Consider the following 22926-nt stretch of genomic DNA (forward strand, 5'->3'; position numbering starts at 1 on the left):
TGTTAATAAATATATACTCGAAGCTTAGTACTAATGCGTTGGGCTAGAAGGTTAGCTCAATACATGCAGAGTCATGCGTTGTTATTTGATGCGAAAGTGTGGACTTGGAGAACGTGCTGAATTTTTCATACACGTTCGCATGTTTATATTTTTGCAGCTGTGAGCATCAGTTAGCCATTTCGTTAGTTGTTTGAAAGCGTGCTCGGCGCTCTGGATCGTGACTGAATTTTTCTTATATGCTAGTTCAGCTTCATCTCAACTAAATACGAATGATAAGATCAATGGTCAGCCCTGGTGTAGCATTCTCTGGAGTTCTCTACCGCACACAGTCATAAGGTAAGCTCCGACCACAGTGTCGCCAGTTAAATGCGACACTGTTGTTTACAAAATAAGCGTGCTTATAAATAGCGGCACCAGCCACGAGTTCTTAGACGCCTTTATTTGGTTAGTACTCGGAAGACCTTGAGAAGTATGCAGATTTGTTGCTGGGGTTGTTAGCACTAGTGATAGCACTCGTACTGAAGGTCAGCTGCTACGTGCTGCAAAACATGTTCCGCACTTGAGATGTTATGGGTGCGCAACAGTTTGTTGTGAGTGGTGAGTTATTTTTATTTTAAATGGCCTGAAATAGCTCGAATGTTTGTTGTAGGACACGATAGCAAGTTCCTTTGGTGTCGACGAGTCACCGGCATCAAATTTTCTGCTATCGGAAAGAAAAATCGGATCACTTCACCCAGCGCTACGCTGAGAAGATTCACTCTTCCGCACATCTCGTAGCTGTTGGTTTTGCAGATCCGCACATACCGCTTTCTTTTTATTACGCTGCGTTGCGTTTTTAGACTGCGATTTAGTCGTGTGAAGCTACCTGTATGGCTCCAGTGTGGGCAGGTGTGCGTCTTCGTTCTTATCTGTTTCGTTCTCTTTTTTTTTTTTCAGTCTCGGACATGACGACCACAAGCCGTTTCGATGCCGTTTACCGGACGGCGTTACTATCGAAGTACTTCATCAAAGGTTGGGGAAAGCCTGACAACCTCAAAAGGTGAGGCCCGGGGATTGTTTAAGCTTTTTAGTTGACGCCCAAAAACCTTGCATGCATGATAGCCGCGCCTGCAAGGAGCTCTTATATTTTGATTTTTTTTTTAATATTCATACATGTCTTTTTTTTTTTGTCTTAAGGTTATTTGACTTCAAGAAGAAAATGACGGCTCGTGAAACATGCAGCCAACTTGTACCACATGACTACCCTGTCATGATTGACAAGGTTTGTATGGGACTCTAACATTACCTGGTTGCATGCTGTAGCATCATACTTCATCGCACTGCAGTTGCATTACAAGCTTTCACTTCGTCATTTAGTCTTTCATTTATTGTGGAAGGCTATGTAACCGGTTAGTGTAGTTGGTAACCCGAAGAATATGATGTTTTGGTAACTTGAGTAGTGTGTTACATTTTGAGAAAATAAGAAGCATCATTTACAGCTTGCAGTTTTGTAGTCCTGCAATATTTCTGTATTGTTGTAAACATCTCGTTCTGTTTGGCTAGGGGGTTAATAGTTTGATCTATTCTGCACTTGTGTAGATTGAAGACCATTCAAATTACCGCATCTTAGAAGGCCACCTAGTTAGTCCATTAGTTCAGTACCTGCCCGAGTGTGTGCCAAAGGAATCACATAAAGCATGGTAAGTTGTGGCACACCTGTTTATATTAACTCTGTACCCTGACTCAGTGACGTTGAAAAGTGCCTCGTTCTGACCAGGTTCCAAGTCCTCTTGCCAAAACGGTGGGTAACTGACCCCCTGAGGCCTCTTTGCATACACCTTGCCGGAACGGGCGACCACGTGAGTGACGTTTGACATCGTCAAAAGGAAGCAGCCGCTCATGTTGACTGAGCAGCATAGGCGTCTGCAGCGTTCTCTAATTAAAAAAGGGGGTGGGAGGCAGGTTTCACCGCAGCCTCGCCCTCACCCCCTCTTTGGTCGAGTTGCACATGCCTATGCTGAGCAGTGTAAAAGTCCACTGCCATATTTGTGCTCGCAAACAGGAAAGCTGGGCAGTGCATCTGCTGATCATTCTGTGATTGTGCTTTTCGCATTGTTCAGTCACTGTGCAAACCATTACCACTGTGCCTGGTATCTCTTCTGTTGCAGTAGTTGCTCATTCTGCCGGACATTATTGTATTCAACTTCCCCTTTCATCTTTGCTGTTACAAACTTGATTATTATTTGCGTTAGACGGGGATTCAAATGACACAGCAGTACAAATTTTCTTGCTGATAACACCACAGGAAGGCCTTTACGAGTGATGCATCACCGTTATCAAAGATCAATGCATTCAGAGAGTATTTTTTACAAATATTTTGCCATAGTGCTACCTGTCGAGCTGTATTTTTCTTGGTTTCATCACGTCCGTTGCACCAGTGTGTCGAAACAATTGTCTTTTGCATAGCATTGAAGGGGCTCTTAACGTAAAACATTAAATCAGTTTAGACAGGTTGTCGTTAATTTCACCATAATAGGTTAATTATTAGAAGTTGAAATTAAGGTCAAAGTTTCGTGCTTGAATTTCATGTTTCATGTTTGAGCTCGATAAAAGAACTACAGGGGCACGGACCAGAGAGGGAAACCTGAAAATACACTTTCACACTGAATGTAAAGCATGAGGTTGGTACATTTCTCGCCCTCCATGAACACCACAGTCACTGCTGTATGAGATGTATGCTAAAGAAATGCTGTTTTGTGGCTCATATATCTGTCAACCCTTTCCTGTTTTCAGTATTTCTGGAGGAGAAGAACTCTAACATGCAGGCCACTCTTAAAAGAAAATGGTGTGGCTTCTATAATACTGGAAAACCCTTTTTATATCCTTTTTTTTTTTTTGGCTGCAATTACATATTGCACTTGGTACAGTGCTCGTCAAATGAAACCCGAACACCGGCAAGCCTTCGCAGTGGTATAGTGCGTGCCGTCCAGTTATCACCATGGACAGGCGCGGATATGCGCAGTGCGGTCAAACCGGATGCGCGCGCCTGTCAATGGCGATAACTCGACGGCGCGCACTATACCATGCGAAGGCTTGCCGCTGTTCGGGTTTCATTAGATGAGCACTGTACATTCTCCGCTGACAAAAGTGTGCAGTTTATATAAATTTACGCTGGACGACATTTAAAGTTCGTGCACATCACAAGCTCGTTCTTATTTTTTTTTGTTCTCTGTTCTTTCAAAGTACATCAGATGTGAGCTCATTGTAAAGGTATTTTACGCAAATAAACTCGCTGCATTGCTGTTTTTCGCATAAGTGAAGATGAAAACAGAGTTTTCCGGGATAAAATAAGAAAAGCTGGAATTTTGTGTCAATTTAAATAATTTTTGCGAGATTAAAGAAAACCATTATGCATGCAAAAAGAAATTGCGATGTTATTTCCATTGCCTCCTCGTGCTAATGCACAGGCACCAGTCATGAGTGGTCAGGGGTGCATTCATCATCCTACCTCTTAATTAAGACAGCTGTCATTCTAGCTCTTTATGTTGTGGCCATCTTCCTCGTTTTGTCATTTGTTTGTTAGCACATGACATTCGTCAAGAGAAAAGCCTTAACATGTGAAAAATGGTCTAAGAAAGCCCAAGGACCAAGTGTGAGTATGCCTTCATTACATTTTAATAATGCGCCTCTTGTCAGAATCCCAGACTAGCCTAGGGTTAGAAGTTGTCTCTGCCTTTTCCTTTCTTTTTTTTTGTGTGTGTGTGTTTGGGAAAAAAATGTCATGTTAGGGGTGAGGGGGTGGACCCACTTCAGTCTTTTTTTTTTTTCTAAGCATTGTTGTACGGTACTGACATCATATTTTTGTTCTATCTTTTCTTGCATAAGAGTGTCCTTCTGGAAGATTCACTAGTTCGTTTTGATTGATTTTGTTTTTTATGTTGTAATGTCCTCTTTTCTGTTTCACAGTTGATCAGGCTTATTCAAGGGCCAGAATTTGTTACACTGGGATGGTTCACCACCATATTGTTTTGGCCTAAAAGTCATAGTTCCCCTGTAAGCAGATTCCTGCGATCAGTCCCATCTGTGAGGCACACCTTTTTTTTTTTTCCTCGGCCGTTGTTTGGAAGTGGGGCTGCAGATGTCTGTGTTTTCATTGCGAAAGGCCACTAGTAGTGCAGTGTCTTGGCACACTGATGCACAGTATGCCAGCACAACCGTATCTAATGTTGATGGTTGAATCGTGTATATGCCGGGGTAGTTGTGGTGTTCTTAAACCCATTTCTACATCGCAAATTGTGTAAGTCTCCTTGACAGAAATGACCCATACACATGAAAATGCAGTATGTTTCTGCAGCATGCAGTATGTTCTTATTAATAAATAATGGCAGTCAGCTGCAGTAAAGCAAGATCTGTTACTTTGACATGTTGCATCACGTGTGTACATGTTTCTGTTGTAATGTTGATAGAGGCTACTTGCGAGCTGCCGTGGTTACCCAAATAATGACTTGCCCAAAATTATTTTCAGATGTACACGAGCAAACTGGCTGTAAGTGCGAAGGCTGCTAGAAAGCGTGTTTTCTTGCCAGGTAACAGTGCCCTAGAATACATGTATTGGCAGCGCTTGTGATCTGGTTCATAGATTGTGAACTCTTGCGACTGTATGCTGCGAGTGTAATTGAATACTAGAGGCAACGGCCACTTTTTACGGCGGACGAACGCTCTTTCTTGCAAGTGCTAGTTTACGGTGTCGACATGCCACGGCACTTGCCATATCGTCAAGTATTGTCAGCAACCAGCACAACTTTTTGCTTGCTATTGCATTCAGAGAATGCCAAAGTGCAGGAGAGGCCAGTGTTTGACACAGACATGTGCTGCCACACATCTTGAAAGGTCGCAGCAGCTGCGAGAGAAATTTGCGAGATTATTTGCTGCTATCTGTATCAACTATTAAATGATATGCAGAGCAATTATCATAGTTCTACACCTAGTAATGCCCTTACGCAGCACCACTTTGCTCACAGTGAGTCTGCAAAGAAACAGCTTTTCTTTAACGTTAAATATGTTGCCATATTTCAGGCGGTCAAACCTGCACTGTGTGTCTGACATCTTTGTTATGGGTGGCTGCCTTGTGCTTGAATCAATGGCATTGCTTCACTGGTGTGAACGTGAGGGCTTTGGACCGCTTGGCATCACGGGCATCTCTATGGGTGGCCATGTGAGTCTCCCTCCCAGTGTTTCTGTCATTTTATTTGAGAAACTATCTGCAGCATTTCCTCATCATTTATAAGTTTCTGGCACAAATTTTTACGTCCGACATGAAGCAATGGGGCACGAGACACCAGAAGACTGTAGAACAGACTCCGGACTTCCAACTAGCTTTGTTGATTATGAAACACATCTATATGCACACCTTATTTGCTGGCATCATGATTAAATGGGTTGTGACCTAATTTTGAGGCTATAAAAAGCCTGCTGTAGGCTTCCTCTGTATGCCAGGACACTCAGCACGAAGTGTTGGACACAGCAAACGCTTAGAATATATTTTAATTTGCTATCAAAGTGTGCCTAAATGCTCATTCTCGCGATATAGACCCATCGCCAGTGCGACTGACACTGTGTAGAAAGCGTGACGAAAGTTTTATTGACGTCAGACCACATTATAATAATGTGCAATGAGCGGTGACCTATAGCTCCACTGCACAGGCCAAGCCAAGAGAGCATTGGCTGCTACCTACACTAATTTTTTCCGAGCTTGTTGTCGAAGTAGCCAAACTTGCTCACATCTTGCAAAGCGCTTCGCATCGTCATGCGAACCTGCAAAGGCAACATTGGCGAAGCTAAGTTCGTTCGCACACTTCCTTGCTTTTTGCTGTAGCCATAAACGTGAGAGGTTGGATAGGTGGGGCCACCTGGTGGTGCTAAGACGAACCAAGCAAGCACAGAATTGCTGTTGCAGAAACCTAATGTATTCTGCTTCTTTGCTGGTGTAAATTCTCAGCAGCGGCATAGATCCGAATGCGTTGCCTTTTAAAATATTTTTCACCTCTGAAAATTAGCGAAAACAAAGAGATGCACCTATAATTGTGGTTGCAGGAAGCGTCACAAGATGTTGATACCATTGCCCAGTAACCCTTCTTTCAGAAACGTCTCTGCGTATCCCGGAATGCCATACATGCGTGTTGAAGGCATGCGGTTGGTTGCTCGCGTATGTGTGCGAGATTAGACAATGCACCACTGCATGCGTCACAGCTTTGTGAGCCCACATGTTGAGGCTTCCAACACAGTGACGTCAGTGTCCAACTCGGCATCCAGAAATCGAAAGTGAAAGTCATTGACATGAATAAGGCTATATTAAATTATTTAGCGAGAATACATGAATCTTGGAGCATGTATCATGCTTCCTGGAGCAATAAGAAAGGTTTGCAACAAAGAACGCGCAAGCTGTAAATTTGATGGCAGCACCCCTTTAAACAGTGTCAGCAAAAAAAAAAAAAAAAAAGAAAGAAAGAAACAACCGCAACAAAACTTAAACAATATTAAATTGCCTGCTTCATGAGCACAATGTACCTTGTGAGTGATCATTTAGCTAAAGGGGTACTGGACACAATATTTCGCGGCCGAGATAGCCTACGGGATCGATTCCGGTGAACATGCGTGTACCATCTGCAAGATACCAACAGCGAATATAGCTTGGAAGTTATTTTAAATGAATTTTTAAGTTTGCGTGGGCGATCGACATCCTCGCACTACTGACACTCTCAAAGGAGACCCTTGGGGACCCCCTAATTCCCTCATGTGACCACGCTGCAACAAGTTATGATGACTATTCCCGCCATGTTTTCTTGCCGCGTTCACTCGAGCAGCCTACTTCTCGGCAGCTGCTCGCGAACCGCGCAGAAGTGCGTCACAGTTCTGTGTGCTGACGTCATCGAGCGCTGCACCCGCTTGGTGGTGATAGTTGCACCCAGAGGCTTGTCATTTTTGAAACCGAAACTGATACTAGTGGGTAATGAGGAGCCTGTAATTAATTATCTGTCGTGTGATGCAGCAAATGATGTGCTGTGTTATGACTAACAGGCCCCCAGCAACACACTGCAGCAAAAAAACGGGAGGCCAAAATTTTTGTGTCAGTACCCCTTTAAGGGGGTGCTCACACATTCATCGCCTGGCCTTGAAATTCATTTTTAATTTGATAATTTCTGACGTCCAACTTGGCCAAAGCCACACCTTCGTGGTGGGAAGTTAGTCGAAAGCTAAGCTTTGACTTGAGCCTTAGGGTTAGCTTGGTGCTCTGTGGCTGAGCATTTGCATGTTGCAATTTCTTAATTGTACACTTTTACAGATGGCATCGCTTGCTGGGGCTAATTGGTACAAACCCATAGGAATCATTCCCTGCCTTAGTTGGACAACAGCTTCGTGTGTCTTTACACAGGTGAGCTAACAGGTTTTCTTTGTGTGTGTCTGTGTGTGTGTGCGCGTGCGTGCGTGGTTGATGTGAAGTTCTGCGGTTAACAGGACAAGGGGCAAAGAATAAATGACACGTACGAGTGCTAACTTCAAAATGTGTTAATTTTCATTAGATATATGAAAAATGAGAACATTAAATGCAAACAGTGTGAAACAACACATCGTGCTTCACCACGACTGAAACCACACTTTACGCTCTGCACTCTGCAACTCTGCACCCAGCAAATTTTTCATCATTGCTGTTCATGTACTCTATGACTTCACTTAAAGGCCTACTCCGTCGATTTTTTGGCCATGTCAAAGTAGTGCTTTTATGTTCCTGAGACGCTCCTGTCATGGGTGCGACAGCAGGAATACTCGGCAAATTGGAGAATAATTTTAAATAAGCAAAAAAGTGCAACACCGAAACCGAAACCCAACCGAGCATACTGTCTTCGCGTGACGTATAAGTCAGCAAAAATCAGAAATCATGCAAGGCATGCCGGTCCCGCCAGCACGTAGTATGAAAGCAGCGAAAAGCAGACGCTTAGGGGAAAGGTGACTCTATCGGAAATATATCTTGTGTGTGACTGACCGTGCTACGTGCACAAGCTCCATGGAACTGTCGGAAAATGACAGCTGCGATTCCGACGCATTTGGAGGCCAACTAAAATCGCCATTCCATTCCTCTTCGATGAAGTGGAACACACCTGTTTAGTCCTTTGCTTGCCTGGTTGCGCATTCCACCGCCAGATGGCACCACCTGTACAGGCGGCTCAAATTTGTGGGGCCGTGATTGGGTAAAATGCTATCGTTGAGAAGTTTGCGGACTATCTAATGCTTTTTGATATTGCTATGGGAAGAGTGTTAAAGTGGCAATATCGGCGTTCAATGCCGGGTTGGTAGGGCCGACGGAATTTAATATAAGCCATGTACGAGACACATTTCGCACCAATGTTACCATATTAGGCTATGTTGTTTTGCATGACGCGCAGCTCGCCGTATACCGATAGGCCCGGTGCACCCTGTATATGTTACGGAAAGTGTTTCCGTACGGCAATGTTCACGCATGTGCATTCTTTAGTTAGTACGGTATTACCGCACTTTCCGCGCAGTAAACAGGCATTCCTAGCTAAACACTCTAACATAAAGACGCAGGGTAATCGTTAGGTGCGAGTGTCTCGTGACTAACGGGGAATCATGTGCAGCCCACAATGCAACACCACTTGCCACCCATCGCACTCACTACCACAAGGAACTGAAAGTCACATGCCCAGCCAACGGCGTGCTGGCCAAACACACACGATTGTTGCCTTGTGGATAGGAGATGCTCTAGTGGCCCCTCGGTTCCGTCACTACCGCATTGCCAAAAATGACGTCACGCACACTATGTTGCCAATAATTCTGGGAAGCGAGGTGGGGAGGGTCGGGGGCAATCAATAAAATTCATTTGTAATGAATCCGCGTATCTCTCCAGCTTGTAATTTGGCATAATTAACGGGAACGTGAAAAGGAACGTACCCAGCGAATTTTATTGAGATCCATTGACCTCGAAAAATCGCCGGAGTTGGCCTTTAAGCCAGCATTCAAACACTAACTCTCAAGTCCCAATTCAATGCACAATAGTTGTAGTCTACGGTACAGGCACAAACCTGCCTCTGTAACATTATGTAACTAGGCACTGCAGAAAATCATTAGCAGTTCTTTGGGAAGTAATAGTGCACTAGCATATTACAACAACACAGTGTGATACAGTGGCATTTCGCTGCAGGGTGTTATGAGTGGTGCAATCCCATGGGAGCTTCTGCAGAGCCAGTATTTCTCCGATCATGTTTTTCGGGAAGAGATAGAACAACTCATCCACACACCCGAGCAGGTAAGAATGGGATGGACTCGCCAAGATAACCCCAGCTACTTACTACGCATAGCTGTTACTTCGTCCACATACTTCGTCCATGTATAGCGTCCACGGAGGTCAAGTGCTGGCACTCGCAAAGTCTGTCAGGCAGCACTGTGTAATGTGTGTAGTTCAGTACTTCATTTAACTATGAGATTCCTGCTTCACATGACACTAGGGGGAACACCCTGGTGTCATTGAAGACGTCCTTGATTAACCTCCCTTGCTTGATGACCCATAATTGCAGCCTCTATATTGGCAGTACTTGAGAGACAGTGAATGCATCAAACGCACATCATCAGCCGTCAAAAGTGCCTACTTAGGGCACGCGATAAGAATTTTAAACGATAACATTCGTTCACAGTTAGTAATTGCGCTGGTTATTTCATTCTGTCGCAAATGACCGCGAAAAATGAGACGATTGTCACTCCTTTGTATGTGCTGCGTCTCATTCTTTGCACTGTTATTTGCAATGGATTCATACCAACTAGCCCAGCTAATGACACTTCTGCGATTTCACTCTGTGTTGTTTTTTTTTTAATTACGAGGGCGGTCCGATAAGTACTTAGCCTTCAAAAGAAAAACAAAAATTTTGGAATGGTGTCGATTTATTTCTCAACATAGTGTCCTTTCAACTCTATACACTTGACCCAGCGATCCTCCAACTTGTTGATCCCGTAAGAAAAATACGTTTTCTCCTGAGCTGCAAAGTAGGCTTCTGTGGCGGCGATAACTTCTTCATTCGACTCAAATTTTTGTCCGGCGAGTGACTTTTTCAAGTTGGGAAACAAGAAGAAATCACTCGGGGCCAAATCTGGAGAATACGCTGGATGGGGCATCACTTCGTAGCCCAGTTCGACCAACTTGGCCGTGGTTACGGCGAAGGTGTGAGCTGGCGCGTTGTCATGGAGGAAGAGCACCTTTTTCTTCACCAAATGTGGCCGTTTTTTTTTCGCAATTCGGCGTCGAAGCGGCCCAGTAATTCGGCGTAGTAGAGTCCTGTCACCGTTTTGCCCTTCTCAAGGTAGTCGACGAAGATCACACCTTGAGAATCCCAGAAAATGGTGGTCATCACCTTTCCGGCCGATGCGACAGTCTTCGCCTTCTTCGGAGCAGGTTCTCCGGGTGCAGTCCACTGTTTCGACTGTTCTTTGGTCTCTGGTGTGTACCAGTGGATCCACGTTTCGTCGACGGTCACAAAATGACGCAGGAACTCCTTCGGATTACGCTTAAACAGCTTCAAACACTGCTCTGAAGTGGTCTTACGGACGCGCTTGTTGTCCGGAGTGAGCAAACGCTGCACCCATCGCGTCGACTGCTTTCTCATGCCCAAAATTTTATGCAGGACATGACCCACGCGGTCTTTTGAGATGCCTACTGTCTCAGCTATCTCGCGCACCTTCAGTCGGCGATCTGCCAATACGAGGTCGTGGATTTTTGCCTCGTTATCGGCCGTGGTAGCCGTTTGCGGGGCCCCTGGGCGAGGCTCATCAAAACGCGACGTGCGACCACGTTTAAACTCGTTGAACCAATTTTTGACCGTTGCCATCGAAGGAGAAGACTCACCGTAGACGGCATCCAGTCGCTCTTTGATTTCGCTGCGCGATTTCCCTTCCAAAAACAAGAATCGAATGACCGACCGATATTGCTATTTTTCCATTTTTAACGGACACACGAAAATTACCTGCTTCCTCAAGCGGCCAAAACAAAACCACGAGTCCGATTCGACTGGAACTTTGCATGCGTCCCTCTAAGAGAGCGTACTCAACGTCAGTATATGTCTCATGCGATAACGTCGCGCTCTCGCGGTGAGGCTAAGTATTTATCGGACCGCCCTCGTATGTGTGAGACCAAGTTGACTGTGCAGAAGTAAATGCTGTTTCACACTACCATATCTCGTTTCAATCCTCACTGTACCCATGATAGCTGAAGAATTTAGTACCAAAGCCTCTAAAACTGCAGTGCACTAGTACGATCTGTGCATCTGCACCGGAAAACCTAAGTTCCTGAGACATGCTTATGTTGAAAGAAATTACTCTCTGCTGTGATGTCACAGAAGTGAGCCAACGCAATTGGCCGGCCCATTTTTATACAAAATCTTGGAGTTGAGGCGTGCAACAGTTTTCTGAGCACGTCACTTACCACATAGCCTTGTTGCACTCTTTCCAGAATGCAGCGTTCAAGGCTGGCCAGAAGTTTGCTCGCAACTTCTCCCACAGCATGGAGAGCTATGATGTCTCACTAGCACTACAGTCGAGCCCTGACATGCGTCCAACAGAAGCGCTCAATTTCATGCGAGGCATCATGGACGAGTGCACGCATCTGGAGAACTTTGCACGACCCGTGGATCCCAGCCTCGCTGTTTGTGTGGCAGCCACCAGGGATGCATACGTCCTTCGCGAAGGGTTGAAACCTCTGCCTGAAATCTGGCCTGGTTGTGAAGTGCGCTACGTCGATTTTGGCCATGTGGCAGCGTTTCTGTTTAGCCAACATGTGTTCAGGTAAGCCTTGCGTGTTTACTTGAACGACCAAAAGTTGAGCTAGTTGGTAAGTATTCATCACAAAAGAGGGTGGGCATGCAAACATGTACACAGGAGAAAGAGAACGAGAAAACACAAATTCAGACTACCAATTTAAAGGGCACCCAGTGTGCACCCTTTCAATTGATAGTCTGAATTCGTGTTTTCTCGTTCTGGTGTGTTGGTGCTTACACGCCTATGCTCTTTTGCCATGTTTACGTGCATCAGAGCCAAAGTTTGATGCCCTATCTAACCAGAAGTGTCAAATCCACTGAAGGTTCTCAAAAATTGACCCTCTTCATTGTAATGTGATTTTTTTGTACCTTCAATTGGAATGTCGAAAAACAGTGAGCATGGGCATAGCAAACCAATGATTTCGCTGGTTATGCTTTATAAAGAAAAATGTTTTACACTCGCTGCTTTAAATATCTGCTTTGGCAAAAGAATATCAAATACTTGGAAAGAGCATCCCAAGGCCACACATTCTTTGACGTGCATGCATGTTGTGGTCAACGGCTTGGCTTGGCTGCCTGTGGCATCATGAACACATGCAGCTGCAGCCAGTTACGTCATTCATAGCTAGTAGAGGTGCAACGGACATTTTGCATTGTGTTGCTGAGAGATAGTGTGTGACATGTAGCTTTGTTCTTTTCAGAAAAGCCATGATTGACTCTCTGGAAAAGACGAGCTTAAAATACTACGGACGGTCGCTCTTTGAAAGAAAGGAGGGCACTTCGGCAGAAACATGCACGACTGTATTGCATGCCAAAGAGACCAGCAAAAGAGTCACGAAATCTGAAGTCTAGCTTTAATCTGGCTACATTATCTCTCGCTATATATTCATCACACAGCCGCTGGGTTGGAACATGTTTTTATACTGTCTGGCAACCACATCCTTTCATGAGACTGTCGCACAAATTTTGTACACAAAGGCACATTCATGCAAGTACACTGAAATGTAACTCATTAAACTAACCTTTGCCACTTGCCACTTCATCGTGAAGCATTAACTGCTTGATTACGGCAGTTACCAAAGCTGAATTTGTGTGATAAAACCAAGAACTGTTTTGCAGTTAGGACAAGCCATTATTTTGAGTGTTCCAAGTTTGGTGCAATCTTGTACATAACAGATCGTGTAAATACAGTAGTCATGTTACTGCCTGCGAACATGTTTGTACTACGTATACACAGAGGAACAACTGCCTGTTGTGTTGTGTGCTGTCTATGTGCATTTTTTTAATGGAGCTTGGCTTCGCGCATGTTAGTATTTCAGATTTTTAGCATGCTTGAACATATGAAATGCTGTTTTAGCTGTAGATTGAAATAAACACGTGTGCAGGTTGCCTGTGCAAGTAGGTCTTTCAGAAACTGTTATGTAGAACCATGGTTCTGGAGAAATAAAAAAAAAGAATAAAAGAAGCAATATTGGCTTTCTATTCCAACCTTCTCGCTGTCCTTGTCGCACACGAAGTGGCCGAGTGATGCACAAGAAATGCTAGTTCTACATTTCCAAATCTGTAGCTTATCACGTCTAAAAACACCCAGGAGGGACACGTGAAGAGGTGCTGAGACACCTATTACAGAAAGTGTGAAGTGCAGTAATAATAAAAGGCATTCCCTCACTCCTAGCAAAGTGCTTGAATGCACCTCGTACTGTAATCGGCAAACAAGTGTTTCTACTGCCATGTCTTGGAAACCCTTTTCACATTTTCTTTTGTTTCAACTGCACTCATTGACTCAGTTCGACTGGGTCCGTAAGGAAAAATGCAGACTGCTCTGCCAAGTTTGGGCCCTTAAACCAGTCTGAATTCAAAGATGAGAGTGGTTTTTTTCTCACCTTCGCTACCTTTCCTACAGGCGCTATCTCCTCCTTGCCACTTACTTCTTCATAAAACGTGGATGATCTCAGCACTATACTAAGCAATGAACCTATCAGGATTTCGCGCTTCTCAGCTACACACAGTTATCTCCGCTTATGCAGTCGAAAATGCACAAAACGAAGTGAAACCAGTGGATCATGCTCGAGTCATGCGAGACGAGGCAGAACAGGCGTGCGACTGCCTGGCAAAGCATAGTAGGAGACAATTCACAACTGATATCTCTCATACATGGACCAAATGAGAGCTTGTACCCTCATGGCGTCATGCCCACAGACTGCTGGTGTCCCGAATTGTGCCAGAAAAACAGGAAAAGCCAAGAGAGACAAACGCGCTCATTCTTTGTATTTTCAGATGTTTAAGGGCCCTTTAAAGAGACTAAACAATCAATTTTTATGGTGCCTTTACTTTTTTTTTATGTAATGGTAGGCTTACCAGTCAAAGTATTTAAATCGTACTGTGGTAGTGCAAAAAGCATCATGTAGCAGTTTTAGGGACAGTTTAGTATGATAGTGATTACACAATGTCAATGTGGGAAATGCCCCCTCCCCCACCCCCTTTCTCGTCCCAAGGACTGGAGGCGCTCGGAGGAGCTCCTGAAGTGCCTGACGAAAAAATTGCCGATGACTACGATACTCCCTAATGTAAAATTTGAGTGCAGCTGCGTGCATGTTTTCATATTGCAGGTCTCTTGACAGCGGGGACCATAAGCTTGGCATCGGCGACGCATATCGCAAATGTTTTACCACCATCTCATGGTTTCATGCGGCACTCTACTTTTCTCCTCACCCTTTCGCCATCTCCGCATTTGCTTTCATCTCTCACTGTGTTCATTCTCTCGGTTACGATGGACAAGGCATGTCGACGCTGAACACAGGAAAGGGTGCTTAAAAACAGCGCTCCAAAGGTTGCATGAGTCTTATGAGTGAGCAGGCTAGAGGTACCCAAATATATGGATTTGGCTCAGATGTTTGTGACAGCATTGTCTAATCACTGGAAGTAGCAAAGATAATTACAAAAGACTAAAGCACATTGAATTTTTACCTAAGCTCTCCCATGATCGCATGTGCTTAGAAAGCAGTTGCACTGGGGGCTAATTTTAAAAAATTGTTATTGCTTATTAATAGAACAATATTATTGCTTGGTAATTGCTCCTTGGTCATGGCTTAACCTGGAAGCATCCCAATGCACAAACTTACCCCACATAAAAAATGTCTTAAATGTACAGAATACGTAAAAAGATTTTGACATCATTTTCATCAAGTATAATGACCAAACTTTTGCCAGAAAAAGTATTAGTTTTGAAGTATGTAAACTGATGCCCTAGATAAAACATATTCCACTCGTAATGTGTTGTGCAAAGTACTCATTTCAGTAATAACTCCCCTTCAGTGGTTGCAATTTTTTTCCTGAAGTTTACTACAGAATTGTGTTTTTTTTTATTTTTTTTGCAAACCAAGGAAATTTACAGCCTCGGCAAAGTGCACCAACATGCTTATTTCAGTAATGTGTTTCCTCATCTCTTCCATTTTTTTTTTTTCAAGTACAGAGTAAAATGGCATTTTATTTTATAAACACCAAAGCTGTAATCTAGTTTTTACATAATGTCCATTTGCGCAAAAGCTGGGTTGACACAAGCTTTGGCACCTTATTCATGCTGTGGGGGTTTCCTACAATTTTGAAATCTGTTGCTAGTTTATATGGAAGGTTGCAAGCACAACAGCTTAACCAGAATGAGAAAAATTCGTGACCTAAGCATTTGCCCAAGCTTTGTCCTGGCCTATACTATCTTTGCAAATTGATAATTTTCAACAAATTATTGCATTATGAATGCAACAACGCGCAGTAATTATGCACATTCGCAATCCTTTTACCTTCAGTGCCAGGAAAACTGACTGGAAATTTAAGCTTATTATACAATGTTTTGGCTTCTCATGTGCAATGTTTCTTCGGGACCCATTATGTGGGAATGAAATGAAAGATAATAAAACGTAACAAAAGTAAAGCCATAAACATTCTCAAGCTATAACCACAAAGCTTAGACAAATCCATGGACTGTTTATTGATCCTAAGTTCCCTGTATCACTTTTTCTAGAAAACTCTACAGTTGGTGAGGAACTAAGCCGGAAATGTGTGGTTCGCAGTGAACCTTTAGATCTGATTATAGTAATGGAGACCATGCTTTTAGCACCCACCAACTTCGCCTTAGATAAGCTTCCACCATGTCAACATTATTGCCATTACAGCACTCGAAATTAAGAAATTTGGAGGCAAAAAATGGAATCTGCTTGTGCGAACAAGGTGGGTTGGAAAATCACGGGGAGAGGCCTTTGTCCTACAGTGGGCATAATACTGGCTGATAATGAGAATGTTTATGTTAAAAACCAAATACCACTTTTTCATCCACCAGCAAGGCACAGTCGCAGAAAGAGTAAACTTGCAGAAAAACTTGTGAATTTATTCGCATGCTTTCAAAACAAATCCCTCATTTTTCTAGCAACAATTTTCTCAACACATTTTCTCGCATGTCTGCAGGGTTCAATCTGATGTTTTCTTTTTAATGGTAATCCATTCGTTGACTCATTCGAAGTGTCAAACACATTCGAAGTGTTTCAGAACAGTATGAAACCTCATGATCTTAAAATTAAAATGCTGACTTTAACTGTATTTGTTCTTGAATCATCAATTTTAGGAGCTTGCAATGTAAGCAAGCAAATAGAAAGAACTCCTTCAACACCAACAATAACCTCAAAACAGGGTTTATAAAAGCACTTTCGTTTGACGAAATTCCAGAGAGAGTTGGGAAACTATGCTTTTACAAGTATACTGCGATCGCTAGCACAGCCTTTCAAGTACATTAGGTTAAAATCCATGTCCTACATTGCAAATGGCTTCCTATCTCAACATTGCAGACCACACAGCGGATGACAGCTACATTTCACAGTAACGGAAAAAAAAAAAGCATTGGGCCAAAGTTCTGTTCACCCAGCTGCAGACAAAGCACGGATAGCGTGGAAACAGTGAATACTGCAGGAACATATGCTTGCCCTGTAAACGTTCCAAGAAAAAGAAATATTGAAATGTCGAGACGTTTAGAGTGGCCACGAAGGAGACAATGCAACAGATTGACAAAAATATTCAGGCTAAGACAAGACAACACTTGAAACAACGTGGCAGCTTCCATTGTAGCAACATTTCTATCCCTAATCCCCCTCTGTTACATTTCACTTGGTGAGAATGCAACTTTCGTGTCAACGAGGAAGATTTAAGGCTTTTAAATTAGGTAAGAAAAATAAGAAACCATCCCAGTAAAGAATTATTACCCAGGCTTTTCATAAATATGCATCTCTACCCACCCGTGTGAATGTAATAGTGAGGCTATGTGTGTGGCTGTTATACAAAAAGTGCAACAAACAATTTGCAAGAACAATGGTCTCATTAAGTCTCGCACCTTGCTTACCATAAGTCGCGCTCGACTTACGCTCACCATTCTCTCTGCTGCGATGAGTCTTCCGCATCACTGACATCGTTGCACGCTGCAACGAGACGCACGCCACTGCATGGGAGGCAGCTGGCCTGTAGTACTCTAAATTTTCAACTGCAAGCTAATTACAGTCACAGTCACTGCTGCTGTAAGCCGAAACAAAAGAACGGTCCCTTTGGCCACTTCAGAAATCACAACTGCCGCACAGTGGTTGAAACGCTGGCGGCAGGCAGGCAGTCCATACGAGTTTTGTCTTTTTTCCCCAAGCTTTCATCTTGAGCGCTTGTCAGCCGACCGAGATGGAGACGATGGGCGGGACATAAGTGCCTCAAGCGTGCACTTGTACATCGTCTCACAGTGATCATAGGATCTGGAACAATTTCTTCAGTTCTACCATCAGCTGCCAGTCTGTTTTGACGAGGTCATCTCGGAAGTACTCCTTGCAGGCGTCTATCGAAGCACGTGATATCTGCGCAGAGGTAAATCAGAAGAATAAGCGTTCATTGACAAGGCAGCATGTGACGGAGCTTCTACCTTTTGTATCATTTACACAACTACTACTGCCATGAAAAAAAAATCTATTCCGCAAACTGTCACTAGTTACGGCATAACACGACGCGCTTTATTTCACAGTAACGTGGCAAAAAGTGCTGCCATTCCGTGTGTTAGAGAACTTATACATTTCATCCGGTATCAGTACAAATGGTGCGCTTTAGTAAGCTGAAACACACAAATACATTCGTCCAAACGGTACTATAATAACGTACCACGAAATGCTACCTTTGCATTCAGTTGTAATGCAAGCAATCGCATGGTTTAGGACGAGAAGTCAGTTGCACGTACTTGGGCTTCCCTATTTGCTCGATACGATGTGCGCAACAACCAGCCATAAAAATTATCAAAGTACAGAACAACTAGGTTGCGTGCAAGCATATGTGCGTGCCTGAAGCAAAACTAGTAAGCCAGAACTTCAGCTAAAGCTCTGAAGTGAAGCCACCACATGTTCAGCAGCCGAGAAAGCAGTAAAAATAACAAATGTGAGCGAACGCTCGTGTTTTTACTCTTTTGCTGATTATGACCAAGCTAGGAAAGTGTTATCTAGAAATTTCTCTTGTGGCATCACAACCAAAGTGAGAATGCAAGAACAGGGTAGCTTAACTCTTTATGTGGAGCTTTGTATTGTTTAATGCTTCTACTAGAACACTGAAATGACCTAGTTATGCGCAGAGAATCACAGTAGTAAAAGCATAACCAGACAAATGCACTTCTGATGGAGTTTGCCCTCCCAATTGGCCAGTGAGAGGGCTATTCGCAATGCCCATAGACTGTCGCGCCGCCAAGCGGAATTCAGGAGCGTCCTCTCGAGGAGGGTTAGTACACGACAAAATGGCAGCACTACGTAGTCACTCCCTTGTTCGGCTGTGCTAGCCTCAGTGTTAACGCGTTGGGAAGAAACGAACACTAGGACTTTGCATGTTCCCTGCATCAGTGAACAAACCGGGCCCTCCGTGACACGAGAAATCTGGTTCGTTCTTGCGAGACGCGAAGTTTTCGTGAAAATATGTGGCAACTCGCGCTGTCAATGCTAGCCCACAGCGTACACATACTATCAGCTTCGCGAGGCTTTCTGTAGCCACGTAGGTTAGCTAAATGTTATCGTCTGACATTTTCAGTTGAAGCTCACCCTGCTTTACTTGTACATAGCATTCGTCAGTGTTTCTTGTAGTGCATGAATCCCATAACATTGTACGTACGGAGGTCGCGCGGGCTCGCGACGTGCTCTTCAATAACTTCTCAAGTCGGTGATACAATAAAATAGGGTCTCTATGTTTTGTCAGGAAAGCGCTGTTATGAATCGTGAGAGCGACGTTTCAATCATTCGAAGACGCGTCTGCTCCACGCCTTTCGTGGAGCGAACGCTTTCAACGCCGTCCTTCACCAGTGTTGGTTTCATAGCCAGCGCTGCACCGCTTGTTTTTGTACGTTTGTTGATAGGTGGCAGCACACTGCAAGAGATTTGCTTGTTGACCGGTTTGAGAGCAAAACATGTTCTTCGCGCGTCCGCGCTTAAACGTCTCTCTACTTGTAAACATGGTGACGCGGAGTGGTCGAAGTCGTTCGGCGGAGGATATTCTTCAGATTGCTTTCAGCAGTGATGTCAAAAGAAACCATCTTGACGACGAGGACTTTTCACTGGACGTAGAAGGCTGTGAAAGCACCGAGAGTGACAGCGACGATGAACGATCAGCTGCTAACTCATGAGGGGCGAGTTGCACTTCACGTCCCCTCGTGCGGTAATGTTCTTTCACGCTCGTAAGTCACTTTGATTGTATTTAATGTATAATATCCTTGAGCGCGATCAAAATAAAAGCATACTTCTTCGTGTGCATTGCATGTAGCACAATTATTGTGGATATTATGGAGCGCCGCTTGCCGCCAACACACTCGAGCTCGACCAGCGAAGCGAAATGGTTAGAGTGATGGGACGTGCAGTCACGGCCACAATCCCCGCCTCTCGGCTAACTTCTCCTGTACTTCACCGGCAGCTTCCGAACGGCATTGTTATTCCACGAATGTTTTGCATCGTCGAATTATTCGACGTTGCGAAAAGCATACGTGTGCATTCTTTTCAATATTCATGTTTCGATCGTGCTGATCGAACCTGCAACATGCGAGTGAAGTGAGTTGCACACGGCTAGAGTCTCAGCATGGCTGTGACACAAGTGCTACTGAATGGGATGTTAAATGCTTGTGTTCCGTTGAAGAAGTAACTCCGCGTTCCTGACTGCGCAAGTAATGACGACGGCGTAATATGTTTGCAAACCATCACCACGTTAAACGTGCGGTCCCGTGCAGCAGCGATGGCACTACTCGCTGGCGGCCTACTACTGCGGCAAATCCGTAAGTCAGGCTCGGTACGTACTACCTCGGAGTGCCGGTCGGCTCATACGTCAGTTCTAGTTCATGCAGTTTTATGTAGCACGCACAGGATTTCGCACAGCATCGTTGATGCACGGGAAATGAGCGGAAATATAACCTTTCACACCGCAGCAAATAATTAGGTGGCGAGTACTTAGCACTTTCCAGGGTTTGGGAAAGTATTTTGGTCTCATATCCAATTCAGTGCAGCTCATGACTTCATCCGGTGAAAGTGGCACGGGCCGTACGTCCGCACGTCCTATCTGTTCCTATGCTAACAAACGGGTTGACCCTCCTCCGGGCGCCATGTTGAATCGCACGGCGCGCCACCTATAGTTCGTGGGCATTGCGAATAGTTGTGCACAAAACTGCTACTAGTTACCTTGCTAACGAGGAAGTCAGTGTGGTCGAAATGCCGGCCATACATCTTCGGAGCCTCTCCACCGAGGGGCTCGATTTTGATGCACACTTCTTGGCCTTTGCGGGCAGTCTCGATAGGCTTGTGGTTCACTTCAATGGTGGTCACTATGCCAATGTCCAGGAACTGCAATGGCACACTGTCGCTCAGGTGTGGCGGCGGCTTTAGCAAAGAGCACGCAAAGATAACCCTGTCCCATGGCACGCACAGAAATACACTCAAACCTCATTATAACAAAGTCTCATCTGCCACGAAAATAACTTCGTTATATCCGAAAATTCGTTATAAACGTTTATTTTTAATACTGTAGCTATGACAAGGCTATTCTTCATTTACTTCGTTATAACCGATAATTCGTTATATCCGTGTTCGTTATAACGAGGTTTGAGAGTACATACGGCATGCAGACAACTTTAATAAGTGCACTAAATAAAGGAGCTTGGGATTCTTGAGCAGTTATTAATAAGCATGAAATTTAACCTAAGAAATACTACTGGCACTTATGAGGACATTACGATGGCTACAAGACATCTGTCCTCAACCTAGTTGTTTAGCTGAAAAGTGCTGCAGCCATAGCACACTGCATGAGGCAGGCCTCAGAGATGCAACCACATTTATGAAGTATTCAATTTCAGAGGCCCTAACTTCACTTAACAGTTTTGGCAGCAGTGTTAGTGTAAGTTGGCAACCACCACAGGTGCCAACTATATAAACGTTGGGCATGGACGTAATTCCAGAATATTGAATGATGAGCCCTTGATGGGGCAGAAATTTCTGTCGTTATGCGTGGTGTCTATGGGGAGACCAATTATTCCACATAAAAAAAAAAGTCCCGCTTATTAAGGACGTCCGAATTTTGGCCACTGACTGTAATGCACTTTTCTTTGCTACAGTAAACATGGATGATGTGTCGGCGTAAACAGTAGCCTATACTCCACAGTGCTATTTAGCGCATGTAAGCCATTCAACCAAACACGAGTTATACTCAAGTTCCTGGGCTAACTGCAGATGCCAACTGTTAAAAAATGAGAGGTAAAATACAAAAAGGCAAGCATGTATTGTTCAGAGGCCAATTTAGTAACTTGAATAATTATGATGAACACAGCACTCACCTCCTTGGAGGGGACGCAGAGCGGCGTGCCTTCCTTGACAACGCCAGCTTCGACAGACACACCAACAACGATGGGGTCACGGGAGTTGAACACAAACTGGGGCAAAATGCGCAGTTTGCAGGGAAACACGGCTACGGACTTGAACTCCTCGCGTTTCTTCTGGCGCAGCTCTTCCCTGTAGGCAGTGAACTTGTCGAACAAGTGGTAAATGATGTCGGCCTGGAAGATCTTCACCCCAAGGGAGTCAGCCAGCTCTTGCGCATCACGTTCTATTTTCACGTCGAAGGCCAAGATCACAGCATACCTGGGCAGCATAGCACGGATTCATACGGAGTCAGGCAGGGAACAAGAGGGAAGATGATGCCTGAACACACAATGAATTTGGATGCAACACTGATTGTAGGTGGGCCAGTTGGTACAGCTCAGACCACTTATAACGTAACCGCTTACAGTGCAGTACCGGCTATAATGCGGTTTTTTCTGACTCCCGTTTACTCTCCCATAGAACTCCATGTATACGCATACCGCTTATTGTGCAGACCCCCGAGGGTTATAATGCGGCTGCCGGAACATTCTCAGAGATGCGAGGGTGCGATGGTGCTTCTCAGCGGAGATGCGCCGGCGGGGGAGAGAGCGGCGACGGCATTACAAAGGAGGAGGGGACGCGGAACGAACGAACAAGGAGCGGGGGGAGAAAAAAAAAAGGGATGGCTGTGGGGGACAGCAGCCCGGCGCAGGTGCGTGGTGTGAGGAGGGGGAGCGGTTGCGCGGCCGACGGAGAAGCCTTTGCCCCCTTCGGCCACTTGACATGCGCGCTTCGTCGTTGCTTCGTCGTAGAGCGCAGATATCGCGCGTGCAACCTCGATTCCCCCGATTGAGCTTTAGCCTTTGCCACCAACAGGCGGACTTACAAGCTTGAAAGACTTTTTCAGGACAAGCTTGAAAGACTTCTTCAGGATAGTTGCCGCGGCTGTTCTCCCGATCGCGAACCGAAACTTCGTTTCACGCGTGATGCCCTCGGTTTAGCTCGCGAGTGCGATTTCTTCTACTCCCGATCTCCGTGTTGCCTAGGGCAAGCTTCTCGCGGTGGCATGCCAAGTTGCAACGCGCACGCTAGGCCTAACGAGCGCTAGCTGCCATGTCGGCGGCCGCGGACTACAGAAGTTGCGGTTTGGTGCCGAGTCAATGAAACATTTTGCAATTGTTGCATTTAGAAGGGGTGACTTACATCTTTTACGAAAACGCGGGCGTGCGTGTGAAACACTCGAGTGGTGG

The 22926-nt window shown here is 44.7% G+C and overlaps 2 protein-coding genes and 1 non-coding gene across 7 annotated transcripts in view; 2 read left to right on the forward strand and 1 right to left on the reverse strand.

Annotated features, from left to right (window-relative positions):
* The first annotated feature begins 98 nt into the window (after nucleotides 1–98).
* Nucleotides 99–13193, forward strand: LOC119382909 (protein ABHD18). Of its 3 annotated transcripts, XM_037650817.2 has the most exons (13): nucleotides 100–336; nucleotides 937–1039; nucleotides 1177–1261; nucleotides 1579–1679; nucleotides 1757–1838; nucleotides 2773–2857; nucleotides 3604–3631; nucleotides 4505–4525; nucleotides 5056–5194; nucleotides 7322–7411; nucleotides 9197–9301; nucleotides 11492–11823; nucleotides 12497–13193. In XM_037650817.2, the coding sequence occupies exons 2-13, from the start codon at nucleotides 945–947 to the stop codon at nucleotides 12645–12647; spliced, it is 1314 nt and encodes a 437-aa protein (XP_037506745.1). In that variant the 5' UTR covers nucleotides 100–336; nucleotides 937–944; the 3' UTR covers nucleotides 12648–13193. The 3 variants fall into 3 exon arrangements, with proteins under 3 accessions (XP_037506747.1, XP_037506745.1, XP_037506746.1); XM_037650819.2 differs by lacking the exon at nucleotides 9197–9301 and having other exon boundaries at nucleotides 99–336; XM_037650818.2 differs by lacking the exon at nucleotides 4505–4525.
* Nucleotides 654–804, forward strand: LOC119384184 (small nucleolar RNA SNORA79). Its single transcript, XR_005181898.1, has one exon. It is a non-coding gene; the product is annotated as a small nucleolar RNA SNORA79 (small nucleolar RNA).
* Nucleotides 13194–16171: 2978 nt separating the features above from the next.
* Nucleotides 16172–22926, reverse strand: part of LOC119382908 (eukaryotic translation initiation factor 5B) — a 50647-nt gene continuing 43892 nt past the window's right edge. For all 3 annotated transcript variants that reach the window (XM_049412340.1, XM_037650814.2, XM_037650815.2), the window contains exons 19-21: nucleotides 21652–21955; nucleotides 20504–20665; nucleotides 16172–17671 (exon numbers count right to left, since the gene is read on the reverse strand). In XM_049412340.1, the coding sequence (XP_049268297.1) occupies nucleotides 17564–17671; nucleotides 20504–20665; nucleotides 21652–21955 (574 nt within the window). In that variant the 3' untranslated portion in view covers nucleotides 16172–17563. The remainder of the gene's footprint in view (nucleotides 17672–20503; nucleotides 20666–21651; nucleotides 21956–22926) is intronic.

Source organism: Rhipicephalus sanguineus, chromosome 2 (genome assembly GCF_013339695.2).
Source record: "Rhipicephalus sanguineus isolate Rsan-2018 chromosome 2, BIME_Rsan_1.4, whole genome shotgun sequence".
Taxonomy (NCBI): Eukaryota; Metazoa; Arthropoda; class Arachnida; order Ixodida; family Ixodidae; genus Rhipicephalus; species Rhipicephalus sanguineus.

Excerpts from the sequence above, each read along its gene's own strand:
- LOC119382909 (XM_037650817.2), top strand. The coding sequence starts at position 945 with ATGACGACCACAAGCCGTTTCGATGCCGTTTACCGGACGGCGTTACTA. Across the intron at positions 1,040-1,176 it reads AAGCCTGACAACCTCAAAAG|GTTATTTGACTTCAAGAAGA; the intron begins GTGAGGCCCGGG and ends TTTTGTCTTAAG. Across the intron at positions 9,302-11,491 it reads TCATCCACACACCCGAGCAG|AATGCAGCGTTCAAGGCTGG; the intron begins GTAAGAATGGGA and ends CACTCTTTCCAG.